The sequence below is a fragment of the Populus euphratica genome, unplaced genomic scaffold (assembly GCF_000495115.2).
Source record: "Populus euphratica unplaced genomic scaffold, PopEup_1.0 scaffold880.1, whole genome shotgun sequence".
NCBI classification, from domain to species: Eukaryota; Viridiplantae; Streptophyta; class Magnoliopsida; order Malpighiales; family Salicaceae; genus Populus; species Populus euphratica.
The window spans coordinates 26,069-44,552 of record NW_011500744.1 but is presented as its reverse complement, the minus strand read 5'-3'; the positions used below and the strand labels follow the sequence as shown (position 1 = coordinate 44,552).

At 36.3% G+C, this 18,484-nt stretch overlaps 2 protein-coding genes and 1 long non-coding RNA gene across 11 annotated transcripts; all 3 read left to right on the top strand.

Annotated features, from left to right (window-relative positions):
* The first annotated feature begins 2,554 nt into the window (after nucleotides 1-2,554).
* Nucleotides 2,555-7,734, top strand: LOC105116237 (probable inactive receptor kinase At5g58300). Of its 5 annotated transcripts, none has more exons than XM_011013470.1 (5): nucleotides 2,719-2,799; nucleotides 3,108-3,472; nucleotides 3,554-3,714; nucleotides 4,988-6,325; nucleotides 6,813-7,734. In XM_011013470.1, the coding sequence occupies exons 4-5, from the start codon at nucleotides 5,047-5,049 to the stop codon at nucleotides 7,439-7,441; spliced, it is 1,908 nt and encodes a 635-aa protein (XP_011011772.1). In that variant the 5' UTR covers nucleotides 2,719-2,799; nucleotides 3,108-3,472; nucleotides 3,554-3,714; nucleotides 4,988-5,046; the 3' UTR covers nucleotides 7,442-7,734. The 5 variants fall into 5 exon arrangements, with proteins under 5 accessions (XP_011011774.1, XP_011011772.1, XP_011011773.1 ...); XM_011013471.1 differs by having other exon boundaries at nucleotides 3,108-3,476; XM_011013473.1 differs by adding an exon at nucleotides 4,042-4,047 and having other exon boundaries at nucleotides 3,108-3,709; nucleotides 4,986-6,325.
* A 1,219-nt stretch (nucleotides 7,735-8,953) lies between these two features.
* On the top strand, nucleotides 8,954-13,112 carry LOC105116236 (uncharacterized). Of its 5 annotated transcripts, XR_840495.1 has the most exons (6): nucleotides 8,954-9,043; nucleotides 9,135-9,240; nucleotides 9,467-9,538; nucleotides 10,546-10,651; nucleotides 10,754-10,812; nucleotides 11,738-13,112. It is a non-coding gene; the product is annotated as an uncharacterized LOC105116236 (long non-coding RNA). The 5 variants fall into 5 exon arrangements; XR_840496.1 differs by lacking the exon at nucleotides 10,754-10,812 and having other exon boundaries at nucleotides 11,825-13,112; XR_840492.1 differs by lacking the exon at nucleotides 10,754-10,812.
* Nucleotides 13,113-15,136: 2,024 nt separating this feature from the next.
* LOC105116234 (pathogenesis-related genes transcriptional activator PTI6-like) lies at nucleotides 15,137-16,981 on the top strand. The gene has a single exon (XM_011013467.1). It carries the CDS (start codon nucleotides 15,684-15,686, stop codon nucleotides 16,677-16,679), a length of 996 nt encoding a protein of 331 aa, XP_011011769.1. The 5' UTR covers nucleotides 15,137-15,683; the 3' UTR covers nucleotides 16,680-16,981.
* The last annotated feature ends 1,503 nt before the right edge of the window (nucleotides 16,982-18,484 follow it).

The window sequence follows — 18,484 nt, the reverse complement described above, 5'->3', positions numbered from 1 at the left end:
TATTAATTAAGGCTTCATTACATGGACCTCAAAATGTTATTCACGTTTACATTTTCATCAAGGAAGCCATTTCAGTAGGGGGGAGAAACTGTGGAAGAACACACATATATTAGTTGATGGATATAGCGATATATCCTTTATGAACCTCTGATGATTTGTTTTTTTTTTTTTAATCCTACTTTACATTAGAACAAAGGATAATGAAGAAAGCATCCTCAAAATATAAGGTCCTACCCTACCCAATTTGTGGACACACAATCTCAAACTATAAATTAACAAAATCCTCGCACAAGGACGATGGAGCTTCTATTAATAAAGGAAAGAAAAGATAACAAGACAACTTTTCAAAGAAACACGGCCCTCTCAAGTTGTTCATAGCTGCCTTTATGTGCAGTAACCACACCAAAAGATGATGAACAGCAGAGAGCCGGCCAATGTAATCAATTATATATGAGCTCGGCCAGATTTATGTGATCATGGAATATATATATATATATATATATACACACAGTCCTACCTACCTATATATACATGCATAATGATCTGGCTATCAACTCTTAATTAGTATCTTCTTTAATAAGATGTTCTAATTGATGTGGTAATTACGTGATCATAAAGTAATCAGGTTTCCCAGGCCCCACTCCCCCTCCAAACTTATGACTTATTTTCAAAGCTTCCAAATTAATCCCATTTTATATGTACGTTGTGGATTAATTTATCGAAAACAAAAATCAGGCAACAAAGCTTCCACTACATCTCTGGCAAGCTGAGAGAATAATTCTTCCCGAGATTTTTTATCATTTAAGCTTGCAACCCACTAGAGCTAGTTAATGTAAATGGTTAATATATAATTAAGAACACCATTGTCTGTAATCCTCTTGCTTTAGATACATAACATTCTTTTGAGGTGTGGACAAGAGAGACTAGCTAGAGATGTGATTTGTGAGTCTTGTATTCTCACTCTAGTTAGCCGTGAATTATTGATTTGGGAGAAGCCATTATCTTTTCTCATACCAAATTAACAGAGTCCCACAGTTGCAATCATGAGCTTTTTGGTGAGAGTTTAGACATCATAATTAGGGTTGGAAGTTTCCATCCGTGAATTCTTTTAGATGGGATCTAGCTAGGGAGTGGGTAGAGAGTAAGCTTCACCGGAACATTTAAGATATACAAGTGATGCAGCGGCAGGTTAACAATTTTCTGAAGGCAGCAAGGGCAAAATATGATTCCAAAATCCGTCACTTTCATCAATTATCACCTCCAGACATCTCATTGACCAGATTTGAAAGCAAAGACAATCCTCTTTTGTCATGATTCTCCACGCTTTTATATATATTTCTAGCACGTACAAGATCTGCAGCTGCATGTGTACATGGAGAGAAAAAAGAGCAATAAAATTGATTTGGTGGAGGTGGTTGCGTTCAATAAAAAAGGAAGGGATGGTCTATATTTACTTCACCTTTCCAAACCCTACTGTTGTAGTTTCTCCGACTGTCCATCTATATAACAGATAGTTTCTAACTATGCTCTTCAATTAATGCTTACTGTTCATATTTCAGCTCAATAATGTGAACTTAATAAATCGCCTTGCCGTAATTTGTTGTGAGAATTCTGCATGGAAGCTAGCTGTTAAGTGGTGTGTCCTCAACCCATTGATGGCACGAATGAATTCATCACGCAAGGTCCTGGCTAGAAAAATTGTGCCTTTTGACACCCACCTATTCCCACAAAGAAAATGCAGAAACTGAAGAGAGCGCTATACATTGTATATATGACTACATTATTTAAGGATCGTTTAGGATTAAGGTCGCCAACTCCAAGAATATCAATTTAATGCCTTTTTAATCTATCCATCATGAGCCCCTCAGCGTCACCAAAAAACACCCTTTCTCATTTACTTGCGTGGGGTTTGGAGTGGATAGCCCCTCCCTTCCATTCAAGCTGAGAGTGAATGAGAAATGCCGGGTAAGGAATGTGTGGTGATAAGATAACCTCAAGCCCAGGGCAGCAGATCACAGTCATTTTTCTTCTGTCTGGCTTCAAATAGTTCATGGAATAACACTTGAGAGGAGTCATTATTGTTTCATTGAATTATAAAGAAAAAATGGGGGGGGGGAGCAAGGAAGGAACTCGAAAGAATTAGGAATGTGGGACATTGCTGCCGTGAAGTCATTATCTGTACGAAGACTAATAAGTTTGGTCCATGCAATACTTGTAGTAAAACTTTTCTCATGAGGTTTCAACATGCAACTCATGACACTCACTTTGAATTGAAAGATGCGGCCCTTTTAAAACCCGAAACTCTGGAAGTTGCAAGGTATATTATAGACAACAGAGGAGCGAGGGAAAGAAACTGATAAATTGATAGTGTAGTGTAGCTACACGATATAGTAAAGCATTCTGAGGTATTAACTAGAACAGTGTCCAGTATGAGAGGCAAGGCCCATGACTTTCCTGTGTAATTAATTGCCTGTGTAGCCAACGGTACAGTAAGTAGTCCCCACAGGCCACACCTCACCGACTATTTTTTATTATTTCTTGCGTAAAGGGCTAAGGGCAGTTAGAGTCAAGGAAAATAGAAAAGAAGAGGAAGGCTTTGCCTCCAGGCTTGCACTTCTGACTTCTGTCCAAATGGGCAGGCATCCTTCCGAAGACTGTATGTACAATGCATGCAACCTACAGTGGCAGAGTTGTGAGTATCAAGTTAGAGAAGAGCAGACAGTCGGTGAGACAAAACATCACATTAGCTATCTGAATCTGTACATTAAAGTAGCCTTATTTGGAGTTGATTAGTTTAAGGCAAGGATGTCCATTCTGTTTCCTTTATAATTTTTGAAATATTATATATTAATTTAAAAATCAGAATAAAATACAATAATTTTTATTTTATTTTAAATCTAGATTTACTTTGGATTTTTTAACTAAGATTGAAATATTTCGATTTGATTTTACATATTTCGGATCTTAAAAATATTTGACCTAATTTTATATTTAAAATATTTTATTTTTATAATCTTAAAAGCTGAAATATTCTGAAATTAAAATATTTTATTTCAATTAAAAAAACGAAATACTTGCTGAAACGGATTTGATATCCTTGCTTTAAGGCATGAGGTTGATTATGTAATTGTCCTTAATAAGTCAAATTCACACTCTCTCTCTTCCACTTTCTCGTCTCTCCCTTTTTACTGTTACACAGGCCAAAGTTTCTCGCTTTTTTATGTTCTCCTTGCTTCTCCTGTTCTTTCGCTTTTGCCCATTTTATTCAAAAACCAAAAATTTGCCTTGTTTTCTACTCTTCAACAAAACAAATACTAGTTCTATACTCACTTCTGTTTATTTTGTCTTTGAGTAAACTCAAAGCTTAAAGCTGCTGCTTCTACCCTCTTAAACGCTCTGCTAATCTTGGCCTAAGAATGCTCTACCATTAGTTGGGGGTGGAAGCAAATCCTCGAAGCTTGTGAATTCCTATGTTGGTAGCTCATTTTCCAAAGATTACCCATTTCAGCTAATTACAACATTCATACCGGATCTAAAGCTTCTCTCTTTGCAGATTCTTGATGTTCTGAAAATGAGTTTTTTCGGTTGGTTGGTTCTTTGGAGATTTCAGTTATAATACCTCCATGTATAGAGAGGGAGAGAGGGAGGTGTAGCAGTGGCAGCTACTGGGTTCAACTATCAAGGCATTTTTTGATGCATGCTTCTTCTTCCCAGGTTCACAAACTTACCCTGTAATTCATTAGTCTTCTATTTCATTAATTAAGCTCTTCAAAGTCTCAAAGTTTACCTGCATTATCTACTGTTGTACATTTTGGGCTTCTTTTTAAGCTTCTAGATCTGTTTCAATATGAATATTGTTTGTTGATTCTCATAAGAAAGTTCGATTTCTTGAATTTTCAAGTGAGTTTGTTGTAATGTTTGTGTTACTTCGGTTACTTTTTAGGCTTGGCTAGTTTCGACTTGTTTTCCTTTCTTTTCAGTGCAAAGAATGTACCTTTAGTTGTTCAACAACTCTAGCTGACATTACTTTAAATTGCTTAATTTCCCCTTTTCTGGTAAAGCTTAGCACACTTTCAGGTTTCTCCATGTCTTCTTTATCTCTTCAACTTGAACAGTTCACTTTTGTTGTGTCCTTAAAGCAGAATTTGAATAGGTTCATCCTTCCAAATGCTTGTGATGTAGGATCTTGCTGGGTTATTTCTGGTATAGAACCAAACATGGTCGTCGTCTTTGTTTTCTTTCTTATTTTGTTTTCTTTAATTAATGTGAGTGTAATTTGCTTTATTTGGTGCTCTTTGATGAGTAAATGATCTTTTATTTCTCACCTTGTTGTTTTTTTATTTTTTTTCCTTTGGGTATTGAATCTCTCTATGCCCTTTCGCCATCACTATAAAGAAGAAGCATTTCATTTAGGGAGCCCTGGAATGTAATGGAAGAGTATTGTTCTTTTTCTTGCTTTATTCGTTTTGTGATATCTTTTGCCCCTTGCTTTTGGATAATGATTACCTTTTCTAATTGTTTTTATCGTTTCTTAAGATACTGGATAAAGTAAGGAGGAGTAGAGAAATATTTCTTAACTTTTCTGGGAAGGAAAGTTGAGAGAATGATCAGTCGATAGCTTTTTAATTATAGATCTTTAAATCTCTTAATTGTTGAAGTACCGGACACACTTGCCCCTGTTTTGGGTGCTTCGCAGAGAAGACTGCAGTAATCATTATTGTTTATGCATTGGAAAACTAAAAAACTTTTCATTTTTTTAAATTTAAGCTTACCAACAACTCGTGTAGATCTCATTTGATAGACATATAGCGAGTTGAAATGCTCTTTATATGAGAAATTGCTATGCCATGACTAGTGCATTTCAGAAATGAGAATGTTCATCTATTTTGCTATAATTAGCTTGTAACAGAGATCCATATGTTATTTTCATGAATTGCCTTATGTGCTGGCCGTCTAATGTTGTTTTTTCGTTTTTGTGCTGAAACAGAGGAACAGCAATACCTGAGGGCATACATTTTCATATAGCAAGTCCAAATCAACTCCCCCATGAAGTTCTTCCGGGCTTCAGTTATTCATTTATTCATCATCCTAACCATCATTTTTCCCTTTGCTATTTCTGACCTGAAGTCAGATAAGCAAGCTCTTCTTGACTTCGCTGCTGTTGTACCCCATTCAAGGAAGCTCAACTGGAACCCTGCTTCATTGGTCTGCAAGTCTTGGGTAGGTGTCACTTGCAATTCGAATGGCACTCGTGTGGTTGAACTACGACTCCCTGGAGTAGGACTTTTGGGTCATATCCCACCAAACACCCTTGGTAAACTAGATGCCCTCAATACTCTCAGCCTCCGATCCAATGTCCTCGAAGGTGACCTTCCTTCTGATATTACCTCTCTTCCATCACTCCAGAACCTCTTCCTCCAACATAATAACTTTTCTGGTGGCGTTTCAACCTCCTTTTCCTTGAACCTCAATGTACTGGATCTCTCATTCAATTCTTTCACAGGCAACATTCCCCAAACAATAGCAAATTTAACACAACTTACTGGATTAAGCCTCCAAAATAATGCTTTTTCTGGACCCATACCTGATCTCAACCACACTAGGATCAAGCATTTGAATTTGAGCTACAACCATCTTAATGGATCAATTCCAGTGTCTCTTCAAAAGTTCCCTAATTCATCCTTCATTGGAAACTCTCTCTTATGTGGACCACCTCTTAATCCTTGCTCCATAGTCCTTCCTCCTCCCCCATCTCCTGCTTACATTCCCCCACCAGCAACTCCACATAAGCGAAGCTCAAAAGTGAAACTGACAAAGGGAGCAATCATTGCCATTGCTGTGGGAGGGTCTGCTGTGCTGTTTCTTGTCGTTTTAATCATCTTGTGCTGCTGTTTGAAGAAAAAAGATAATGAAGGCTCTGGTGTGTTGAAAGGGAAAGCAGTTAGCAGTGGCAGGGGGGAGAAGCCCAAAGAGGATTTTGGAAGTGGGGTTCAAGAACCTGAGAAAAACAAGCTGGTATTCTTTGAAGGCTGCTCTTACAATTTTGATCTTGAGGATTTATTAAGAGCTTCAGCTGAAGTTTTAGGAAAGGGTAGTTATGGTACAGCATATAAGGCTGTCTTGGAGGAATCAACCACAGTGGTGGTGAAAAGGTTGAAAGAAGTGGTGGTGGGAAAGAGGGACTTTGAGCAGCAGATGGAGATTGTGGGGAGAATTGGGCAGCACCCAAATGTTGTGCCCCTTCGTGCTTATTATTACTCAAAGGATGAGAGGCTTCTAGTGTATGACTATATCCCAGGTGGCAGCTTATCCACGCTTTTGCATGGTATGTCTTCAGCTCTATTAATGATGCTTAGAGTTTGCTTTAGAAACTGATGAAGGATGCTTTCAGTTATTTTTATTTTACACTACAAGAACACTAGCATGACCAGAATGCTGATAATACTGTGAAGCCTTTGGCACATTGCCACTGACGTTTACCAAATTTACTTTCCTCAGTTTTTCTCATCTGCTTTGGGAAAATAAAAACCATTTTCTGATATCCTACATGGAGGATTAGCACGGTAATCTTGTATCATGCCAAAGAATAGCACTATGTATTTCCTTGCATTTCTCGATCAATGTTCTTAGACAAGTAGTCCACATTCCTAGGAGAGATGATTCTTGCCACACACGCATACAAGGACTAAACAATTAGCGTTAGGAGATCATCTTCCATGGCATTCATCAACCTATAGTCCTTGACAATTTGGCATGGAATTTAAAACCGCTGCTTTACTAATATCCTAAACTCTATTCAAATTTGACAACAGCAAACAGGGGAGCTGGCAGAACTCCACTAGATTGGGACTCTAGGGTTAAGATTGCCCTTGGTACTGCACGGGGAATTTCCCACCTTCATTCTGCTGGTGGTCCAAAGTTTACTCATGGAAATATCAAGTCGTCAAATGTCCTTCTCAGCCAAGATCATGATGGTTGCATCTCTGATTTTGGCCTGACCCCTCTTATGAACGTCCCTGCTTCTTCATCTCGGAGTGCTGGTTATCGTGCTCCTGAGGTGATTGAAACCAGTAAGCACTCTCATAAATCAGATGTCTACAGCTTTGGTGTCATCCTTCTCGAGATGCTGACTGGGAAAGCTCCAATCCAATCACCAAGGCGTGATGACATGGTTGATCTCCCAAGATGGGTCCAATCAGTTGTAAGGGAGGAGTGGACAGCTGAGGTTTTCGATGTTGAACTGATGAGATACCAAAACATTGAAGAAGAAATGGTGCAGATGTTGCAAATTGGGATGACCTGTGTAGCAAAGGTGCCAGACATGCGACCTAACATGGAAGAAGTTGTTCGAATGATTGAAGAAATCCGGCAATCTGACTCAGAGAACCGGCCATCATCTGAAGGGAATAAGTCCAAGGACTCAAATGTGCATACTCCATGATTGACTAAATTGTTGCTGCTTGATTTTAAGATCAAGATTCAAAAAGTGCTATGAGCACCTGCCTTGTAAGGTTTCTCGAGCATTTATTCAAGCTTATGTGTATGTGCAGCATCATAGAGTGTGAATTTGTCTCAATTTTTTTTCCTCTTCTTTTTTCAGATATGTAGCAGTGCTTTGATTTTTAATTTTTAAGTCTGATTAGCTGGAAACCTCTTGATTTGTTGTAAAACTTCATTCAAAAATTGTGAATGAATTGATGAGACCTTGAATCAAGAACACTCTCATTTTTTTCTGCCTTTGCTGTTGAAGGTACTGCCTGTTTCTTGTCATTACAGCAGCATCTTAGATTCTTATCCATCTTCAGGGAAAATGACACTTACGAGGGTTCTCTTCTGGTTTGCCCTAGGAAATCATGATTCGCTCTGAGCCAAAGCATGATAAGATCAGTTTTTGACTGCATGAGATTATCGGCACCTAATATGTATGACATGCGATTCTAATTTTAGTCAAGGACATTGATTTACGAGGATTTTATTTTATTTTATTGCTGAAAAAAGGGCATGAATATGGTTTCTAGGATCCAAAATGGTGGTGGACATTGATTTTCTGGCAACCAGAAACAACTCTAGTCAAAGAAAAGGACAGCCGATGGATGACACATCATTTGCGCATGTTGGCGACACATCATCCGTGTAAATTTTTTTAAAAAAAAAAAACATAAAATCCTCCCCATGAAACAGGTGCTTGGCCTAACACAAACTAAGCGGGCATTGCTCTTTTAGACGGAGGAGGAGCATCCCTAGAAATGGCTAATTCTGATGTGAGCAGTTATGGATCATCAGTTCCACCTTGCACCCTCCTCCTTCCCAGTTTTCTTCGCATATGAACTGTAAGAACCAACAGAGCTGGTTCACGTGTCGTTTTTCTTCCTCTGATATATACATCCTTTATGAGTAGTATCTGAACGAAAGGAGAGAAGAAAGCACAGTTTAAGATGTTTTGTATGTTGTGCATGGATGATCCTGGGAATACCTGCGCTTGCTATCATCGTGCTTTCTCTTGGTGTTTCTGATGAATTCGTGAAAGAACTTCACGCAAAAATTTGGTTTTTTATGGTTTGCTGCAAAACTGGGCAGAATATGTGTAAGAGAGTGCCTCGAAAAATAGACTATGTATCTAGAGATTCTGTGTAGGCTGAGAGTACGTGTCCTTAAAAAGTTAGCCATTGCCTCTGCTTGTGACATTGGGTGTATTTATTTAAATACCTTTAATTTTTTTTTAAGTTTTATTGATGTTACGATAATAATTATTTTTTAAAATTATATTTTTATAAAATATATTAAAATAATATTTTTAATAATTACACATTTTAAAAATAAAAAAATAATTTAAAGTAAAGAAATAATTTTTTATAATATTATTTCATTTTCAAAAAATTATTTTTAAAATTAACCCATTAATACAATTTAAAAAATTAATTTTTAAAAAAATATATTATCTAAAAAAAAAATCAGAAAACGCAGTCTGAACCCAAAAAACAAAAAGCCCAAAGGTAAAATCTTTCCCCTCAGCTGTCCTTAGATTCCAAAAATCTTCTCTTGGGTAATTACTACCTCTCCCTTTTTTTGTATTTACTTATAGAGCTGCCCTTTCGCTCATCTGGATTGTCTTTGTTTCCTTATTTTGATGTTAGTCGGTGGTTCAGTCAGTCAAGATTTGATTTTTGGCTTCTGATTCCATGGGCATCTTGAAAGAGCTTAAGGACTTGCAGAAAGATCCACCTACCTCTTGCAGTGCTGGTATGCTTCCTATTCTTTTCTCTTTTCCCTTAAAAAGAATATCATCTTTGAAGCTATTTTCTCTTTATTATTAAATTATTTGCTGACCCTTTTGCACTTGAGAGCTGATTTTGTGTATACTTGTAGAATTTGATGGAAAGTCTCGATCTTTTTGGCCCGTTCACTTGTTTTTTTTTTTTTTTTTTTTGAATTAACGTGGATGTCCGATAAATGGTTGGAATTTTAGGTCCAGTAGATGAGGACATGTTCCATTGGCAAGCAACAATTATGGGACCTGCTGATAGCCCATAAGCTGGAGGTGTCTTTTTAGTTTCTATTCATTTCCCTTCTGATTATCCTTTTAAACGCCCTAAGGTATATTATTTTTTCCGTGCCTCTTTGTTTTTTTTTTTTTTTTTTGTAAGAAGCACCCTTGAGAGTTAAGTATCTATATAACAAGTTTTGGGTTTCCTTGTCATCGAGAGAAGGAAAGAGAAATATTGTTTTCTCGTACCTTCATTATCACTCTGGAAAACTATTTATTGCTGATATTTGTTGAAGGGTTGAAATTTGCTCCTGCATTAGATGTAGGTTTCAAAAAGTAAAATGAAAGGTATTAATGGAAATGATATTGTGAAAGTTCATATCAGTGCTTGTGGTGGGCACTAATGTCTGATAATGTAATGTGCTTTCTGTATGCAAACAATTGGCTGTAAGTTTCTGTGTTTAGTTGAAATTTAGAAAAAGTTACATAGGAGATGTAGCTACTAGTCTGAATAAGATCAGAGGGCAGCACAGAAGTAGGAAGGGCTTTCTAGATAGTTCTTATAATCCTGGATGCTATAGCCAAGCTTTATATATTGTGCTGAACTTCAAGCCCAAAAGAGCTATTATATTGGAGAGCAGCTCGATAACACTCAGAGATTGCATGAAATAGAGTTGCTATCAAATATCAATTACACAAGCCTTAAATATTATAGGGTGGCATTATTGTTGGAATTTGAATCAATGTAGGCAGTATTTAGATGAGTAGAAGTGCTGTGCTTTCATGTTCTACATTTATTGGTTGTTAGGTATTAATTGAGATATTTTAGACCAATGATACATTGGATAACAATGTTATATCCACTTAACTAGGATTACAAAAACTAATAAAAAGTTTTGTTCAATCATATGATAGAATAGCAGAAATAACATGTAGCTAATCCCATTTAGTTTGGACCAAAGGCTTGCTTAACTTGATTTGCACAGTGAGTTCATGTATTGTATCGTCAATAGCTTGTGTTTTGTAGAAGTTGATTAGACTATCTGGATTATATGCCTCAGGTTGCATTGAGGACATAAAGTCTTCCACCCAAACATTAACAGCAATGGAAGCATATGTCTGGATATTCTAAAAGAGCAGTGGAACCCAGCACTAACCATTTCCAAGGTTTGATATGACCATTTCCCTTTTTGACTTATCTATTCAGCCATTTGCTGATGTTGAAACTCTTCTTAATCTGTTTACTTGTTTTGTGTTCCATGTGCATAGATCAAATGTTTAGAATGATAGCCGAGACACCAAAATACCTTGTTCATTGTTATCCATTGGTAATGACCATCTGGCTCTTTGATTTATGCTGAAAGTATAAACATAACATGCACAATTACACAAATGTGAATTTAAACAGAACTTGTACCTAGTTTAGGATTTAAGGTGTGTAACAGTGAGGTGAGGGTGGATGGAACACTATTGTGAGGTCCTGAAGGTTCCACATTTATGCAAGAGTTTGTGCTATCAATATGAAGGAACTTGTGGTGATCATTGGTTATGAACAGAAAAGAATATGGGAGTAACCATTAATGATAAGGTCTTGGAAGGCCTGCTAGCCATTTTCTAATATGTATAAAAGAATGCAATTGATAATGTCTTGGACTGCATCTGAACACTATAACGAGCAGATCTTCCCCTATTTTCAATGTTCATTTTCCCTGTGGTGATTAGAGTGAATATCATGGTGCTACTAATTTCATGCACTGATGACTTTAGCTTTTGCTTTCTGATATCTATGGAGTATGTTAATTGTGAATTATACTAGCATTTTTATTAGGCCTTCACGAATTTGAGATGTAGACTTGGAATATTGTGGTGTACATCTGTTTCTCTAACACACACCGGTGTGAACTTGTTATTGATTGATGTGGATATGGTGATCTGTTACTTTCCTACTTTTCTGAATAGGTATTTGTCCAGCCCCTATTTCCTTGTCTTGAAACCAAGGTGAAGAATAATTGTAAGACTTCGGTAGCAAATATGGAAATATGGATTTCTTGTAAGAAAATATAATGTAACAGAGAATAGGATTGGAGAGGAAGATTCTTCATGACTTGTTTCTCTTATGCAATTTACTGTTGGTTATGTAGGATAATTCATGCCTGAACCCCAGCAGTTGGGCTTTGCGTGGTGACTTTATTTGGCAGAATTTTATGTTATTTGTGCTTGCGATATTTATTATATTGATTTTGTCTGCATCAGTTGGTATCAAAGCTCTAAATCAGTTGATATCAAAGCTCAACTATTCCTGGTGGTCGGTTATTGGTTGAATAACTATTGCTGGAAAAGGTCGCAAAACAGGACATGCTAGGATCGGATGAGGAGGTTCTCTCAGGAAAAAAATGTTCATGAACCTGTGATGGAAGACATGCAAAGAAAAATTATAAAAACAACTTGTTGACTGGCGGTGGTGCAGTTTCAAAGGTAAGTTGAATAATTATCCCGTCAATTAACAAAGATGAAGAAGAAAAAACTAGAAGTTCTTGAAGAGAGTGATCACAAATCTATGGTTAATTAACTCATTTTAGAAGCATGAGCAAATAAGATAGTTTTTTTATTGGGATGAGTATCATGGAGATTTTGATGAGCCCATTTATGATGAGATAAATATGGATTGGTATCTTTGATCAATTTATAATGTTTATTTTGATAATGATAGCATAAACAATAACAATGATGCTGTCATCAATAGTGTCCTCATTGGTATGTTAGTGGTTAAGTGTAAATACAACATGGAAGGTGTTCAACCAAAAAAAATTGTTGATTTGATTAAAAGTTTATTATTATCACAAATATAGATTTTTTTCTAGGATTGTGAGACTACAACATATGTTGAGAAAACAAGTTTGAGATTTGTTGTTCATTACTCTAGAAGTTAGTTGAAGAGAAATCATTTATCAATCGATGTTTCTTATGCAAAATTTAACTTGAATGGATTGAAGTTAAACATCAAAAATTAGTATGCACTTGAAGCGAAGAAAGAAAAGAGGTTGATAAACCTTGATTGGACATCTACGTGCCTCGAGAACGAGTTCTTTCCAATCTGAAGAGACTGATGTAAGGGGTTTTTAGGGGAATATATTTGTTTCCTTAGTTATTTTCATTCTATTTTGATTAGAAATCATTTTTTTCTTATTTATTTTTTTCTTATTTAGTTTAGTCCTAGGACAATGATAAATAGGATTGTTTAATTTGTATTTAAAAAGACTGCTTACATAGAATTGTATAGCAATACAATTTCAAATGAGGGTTTTTATATAATGATTCTATTTAGCAGAATTTTGTGTTGCTTATATTTGCAATCCTTTTACTGCAGACTCAGAGTTGGGAAGAAACTGGTCTGCTAGGTCTCTGAATATCTACTATTTGAAAGCGTAGAAGGGGGGAAGGGAACGTGATGTAATATTGCCCTGTTGTTAGAATTGTCAGCTTGTTTATTTGTTATTTAAATACTCTCATTAGCTGTTGAATGCTAGGAGTGCTGATCCTGGTATACTTGTGCTTTTAGCAATTTGGACAGATACAGGCATAACCTTCATTAAAGCATTAATGTACTCATAATTTGCCGTTTTATGGATCTAATTACTGTGCGCACATCTATGACTATCGAAGCCATTGACCCAGTATGTTGTGCTTCAATATGATATGTTTCACAACCAGTATCGTCTTGCTCTGCAAAGAATGGTAACCCTAGAGTTTTGGTTCTGGTTCTGGTTCGTACTAGCCATATTCTTTTTCCATGCGCCAACAAATTTTGGTAAATTAATTGATAAGTTGAAAGAAAAGAGATGCCTATGAGAATTACAAGATGGTGAACTCAAAGGGATCCCTTCTTGCGAAAAAACGCAACTAAACTGTGATGTGGACTCGAGGCCACCGTTGAAAATGCCTTGACATGGTTCCTCGATATCTCTGCTTGTTTGGGGTTGATGATAGTCAAGGATAATACATAGCACAATCCAAGTATATATATATATATAGGATTGGACTGGTAGCTTATCTAGATATTGGCTTGTTTAGCAAATGGAATACAAATTATTTGTTTGACAAAAAAGAAATGTAAACGTGATTGCGATGGGTTAACCACGGTAGGATTAAAGCTTAACGGAATCTTGTCATCTCGTTGTGACAGCACCAGGCTAGGTGGAAAGCATGTTCTTCGAATTTAAGCTATGATACTGTTCTTGACTTCATAATTCAATGACATTAATTTGTGAGGTGCGTGTTCTTATTACAAGTAGGAGGTAGGGCATGAGATCATGGAATCCCCCAAATCATTTGACGTTGTTGGAAACCTAAGATATACTGTTTAAGAGTAAAAGGCATCGCCTTATCACCTGTCAACAAGCAATGAGGGCCTCCCTGCTGCAACCTCTAATGCATAATATTACATGATTGCTCCACACATGCATGCTGTCTACTTGGGCTTGTACCCATCATCCCTTGCTTCCTCTCCAAGCGAATGAAAACCTCCCACAACTTCACTAGCATTAATTCTCAACGTTAATTTGGTTTAATCATAAACTGAAAACGATGGAATGATCAGTTGATTCTATCATTAATCTATTGCTTTCAAAGTATCGATCTTTTTATGCCTTTACATACCCTACTTCGAAACAGAGGTCAATTGATGAAATAATTATATCATAATCTAAACACCAGAGAGATTCAGCATTTTCTATGTAGTGAAGAGAGGTTATACAAATTACTAACAAAAACAAAAATCCATGCTTGAATTAACATGGTGGTTGAGAAATGTCTGATGAAACCCAAATACCACAGGCACAAGGATCTTGTCGTTAACAAATTGTAATGTTATACGTTTCTCTTCTTAAAAGATGTTGAATTCAAAATCTTATTCTTTTATATGTAAGTTGACGTGGATATACAGCTAGCAAGCTCATGATATGTGGAAGAAGATACTCCTCCTAACAAAGAAGGATGGTTGTGACTTTCTTCTTGCTTGAAATGGCAGCGCACGCATTTATTCATCGTACTAGCATATGTTTTCTTTATCTCTATGGAATCCCCCTTCGCCACGGAAAAGAGGTCGGTTCGGTTATAATGATGAGCTATCCATCCATCTCAAAAGTTTTTGAGTCACCATTTTCACGGCGCAGACAAAGTAATTTCCTACTTCGATAGGAGCTACCGCCTAGCAAGCTAGCTACTAGCTTTCATTCTCCCACTTCGATCTTCTTATACATGCATAGTATATGGAAACTTCACTAAGAAAGACTGCCACCGAAAAGTAGAGGCGACCTCATAATAAATTAATTACCATAGCCGCTACCATTGTAAGAGAGAGAATTTGGAGTGGGGTACTGACCTGAGCTGGGTTGATTCAAAGAAATTGACATGCCAGGAATAGCCCTTTTGACGCGTCAGGAGAGGCAGCTGGAAAACATTTTTTTTAATTTTTCTTTTTTTAAATCAACTTTTTCTATAATTTTTTAATTATTTTAATTTGATAATATCATAGATAAATTTTAAAAAATCAAAAAAAAATCAAAAAACCAACCATTATAATAAGAAAATATCGCACCTAAGCTAAGTTAGTAGTAATTCAAGGGTCCTTCCGTGCATTACACACACACACACACACACAAACACACACACGTACGCACATGCCTATATCTTACTCCGTAGATCTCTCTCCAAATCAGTCACCCTTTTCAATGGCTACTCTCTCTCTCTCTCTCTCTCACACACACACACCCAGAGTGAGTGAAGATCACTGAACTGCAGCAAGACACAAGTCTTTTTCTAGTTTCCCGCCAAAAGCTTTCCACCCTTAATTTGCAGCTTCAAGCTATCTAACTTCTTGATCAAACCCGGAGTTGCTGGTGTCACCTTGTCACCTTCTTCTAACTCCTCGAAGCGCAAGCTATAGCTTCTCTTTTTGTCTCTGTATTTGTCACTAGCTACTTATATAATCCCTCCAACTCTAGAGATCCAATTAAGCTTAGTATAAAGTACTTCCTTCAGTTTTTTCCTTCCAAGAAACCAATTAGAATCTTCATCGTTGATCACCCAATTAAATTAAGCTAGCTAGACCCTACCTGAGCCGGTCAGTACATGGTTTTGCCGCTATGTCTTGACCCCCTTCTTAATTGAATGCAAAAACCAACCCTTGGTACCCCCCACCATGCATCTTCTATTCCTCGATGAATTACAACCCATGTTTACCTCCAACGCCACCATGTCCGTTCAACCAAAAGTCAAATTTACTGAACATGTATTCATCACTAGTAAGCTCATCGAGAACCAGCAGCTGCATCCTTCTTCAAGAACCCGCCAAAGACTTGTTAGAATCATCCATACCGACCCTGATGCCACTGATTCCTCCAGCGATGAAGAAGAGGGAGAACAAGAAAGGAAGTTTGTCAAGAGAGTGAAGAGACAAGTGAGTGAAATAAGCTTGTTAGAGCAAGAAACAACAGCACCAGCAGCCCCTTCTTCCACAACTTCAAATGATGGTCAAGAACCAAGAAGAAAGAGACCTTCTTCAAGATTACCGGTACCTGAAGTATCTCGTCAGAAAAAGTTCAGGGGTGTCCGTCAGAGACCCTGGGGAAAGTGGTCCGCCGAGATCCGTGACCCGACTCGACGGAAACGGGTCTGGCTCGGCACTTTTGACACTGCAGAGGAAGCTGCTACAGTATATGATCGAGCTGCATTGAAACTAAAAGGACCCGACGCCGTTACCAACTTTCCTACTAACTCCGTTATAACGGAGAAAGCTCACGTTAACTCCGGTTCAAGTGATGTGAAGTGTGTACCGCGGGAGTCGCCGTCTATCAGGGGTCCTGCTAACGTTATGGCATCACCCCCATTAGTCCTCCGTTACGTAGATTTGACACCGTCTGACCTTGTTTTAACGGAGAAGGCTAAGGTTGTTGACGGTCAGCGCGAGTCATGTGAGTCGCCGTTAAGTGGTGTTCACGATATGTCATCACCGACGTCTGTTCTCCCAGACGAAGAGTTATCGCCGTTTGATAGTTTGGGTTACGGAGACGTTGACGCTTTTGGGTTCGAAATTGACGTGCCGTTAAGTTTGCCAAATTCTATGTTGTCGGGGAATTTCTTCGACAAGGAAGAATTCGTTGACCTGGATGATTTCTTGGTGGACGCCATCTGTTAAAAACATATCCTCAATTTTGTGAAAGTTTGGGGAGTCTTTTGTAATTTGATACAACCCTATCGTGATGTGGCATGCCATGATTCGTGATTAAAGGCGCTAAGTGAATAGAAAGGGCGCCAGATATAGAGTTGGAATACCTAAAGCGTCCCTTTATTTTTTACGTTAAGTTTTTGGTTTGATTAGTCAAACTACGGAGTTTAAGTATATAGTGGAGTATTAATTAGTCCATATTTAGTGATTTATATGGCGATTTTGTCAGTTCCTGTTGTTATTAAGGATTTTTGTGTACTCAAGGCTAATAATTTATACTATTATTATTTGATTAATTGTAGATTATATTATAATTTTTCATTTTGTATTTTAGTCTTTTCAAATAAAAAAAAAGATAAGATTTATTAAAGTTTTTAGTGGAGGTTAGGTAATGTGGTGTATATGTTTTTATAAAATTATTTTTCAATTAAAAATAGATTAATAAATAAAAAATAATTTAAATATATTAAAATGATATATTTTAGTCTTTCATTTTGTATTTTAATATATTTTAAAATACTAGCACAGGTATAAAACTTACAACCGTAAAACATACTCAAAACTCTTTTATTTTGATCAGATGATCAAGTTTTGATGAATAATGATAAATTTTTGATTAAATCTATAAAAATTCTAGCTTCAAACCTAATAAATATCCCCTGAAAATCAACCAAGGATAGAAAGTAGAGAAAAAGATAAGGAAGAAAGGAGAAAAAACTTATTCTTGGAATTCATTAGTAATCAAGTTTCTTGTTCGTCATTTAAGAGTTCAAATGATAAGTTAAAGTTTGAGAAAAGATTGGATTTTCAAAGGAAAAGGGACAATAATTATTGTGACTTCTGAAAAGGTATAATCCTTCACTAACCTAGCAAATCATATCTATAAAGCACATCTCTAGCTAATTTTATATGTTTAAAGATGTTTTTAAACTTCATTTAGTGTTATGATGTTTTTTAGTTTGATTCCAATTCATATATAAAATGTTTGTTATTATTGGTTAAATTTTGCTTGGAGTTGTTATTGATGTTATTGCATGCCAAGATAATATGTTTGTGATTGATTTTAATAAAATAAAATGGTTTTATAGTTTGCTAAATATGGCAATAGGTCTTTGATGTCTTTTTAAGGCTTATTGATGAATGTTATAGGTTCCTCGTTTTTGTTTAGATTATGTTAAGTGTCAAGATGTTAATTTCAAATCCAAATCACATAAATACATAGTTTGTTTTAAGTTGATAGTTTTGAAGATTGGAACCTCTTGCGTGATTTGAATATTTTAATGTCATTTGTTAGTTTTTTTTATTCAAATATGTTTATTAATGGTAGTGTGACTTGATAAAATGAAGAAAGCGTGTTTTTAAAAAAATCAGATTTAAAGGCTTAATAGTGGTTGGGTTTATTTTTCTTCATAGTGGTTCAGTTTAAAACAGTGTTTTTCATGTTCTTAACAAGAATATTGTCTTAACTATATAATTTGGACCAATTTTGGTTCAATTCTTTAGATTAAACTATTCAAAAAACTTGACTAATAAATAATCTATGATTTGTTTGCATAAATATCAAGTTTCTGAGAGATTTTGATCTTAAATCCATTTTGATATAATAGTGTTGTTTCTTTGATAATCGAAGTGAATTAATGTTATACCATAGATCCTTGTATAATTTCTAACATGTTTATATCTTTGTTTGATTATATTTTATTTGACTTGGGATCCATGTTACTGGGTTTGCCTTGGATGTTCTTCGTGTTCTTGATTTTTTTATGTTTGATCTA

Excerpts from the sequence above, each read along its gene's own strand:
- LOC105116237 (XM_011013472.1), top strand. The coding sequence starts at position 5,047 with ATGAAGTTCTTCCGGGCTTCAGTTATTCATTTATTCATCATCCTAACC. Across the intron at positions 6,326-6,812 it reads CTTATCCACGCTTTTGCATG|CAAACAGGGGAGCTGGCAGA; the intron begins GTATGTCTTCAG and ends ATTTGACAACAG.
- LOC105116234 (XM_011013467.1), top strand. The coding sequence starts at position 15,684 with ATGCATCTTCTATTCCTCGATGAATTACAACCCATGTTTACCTCCAAC.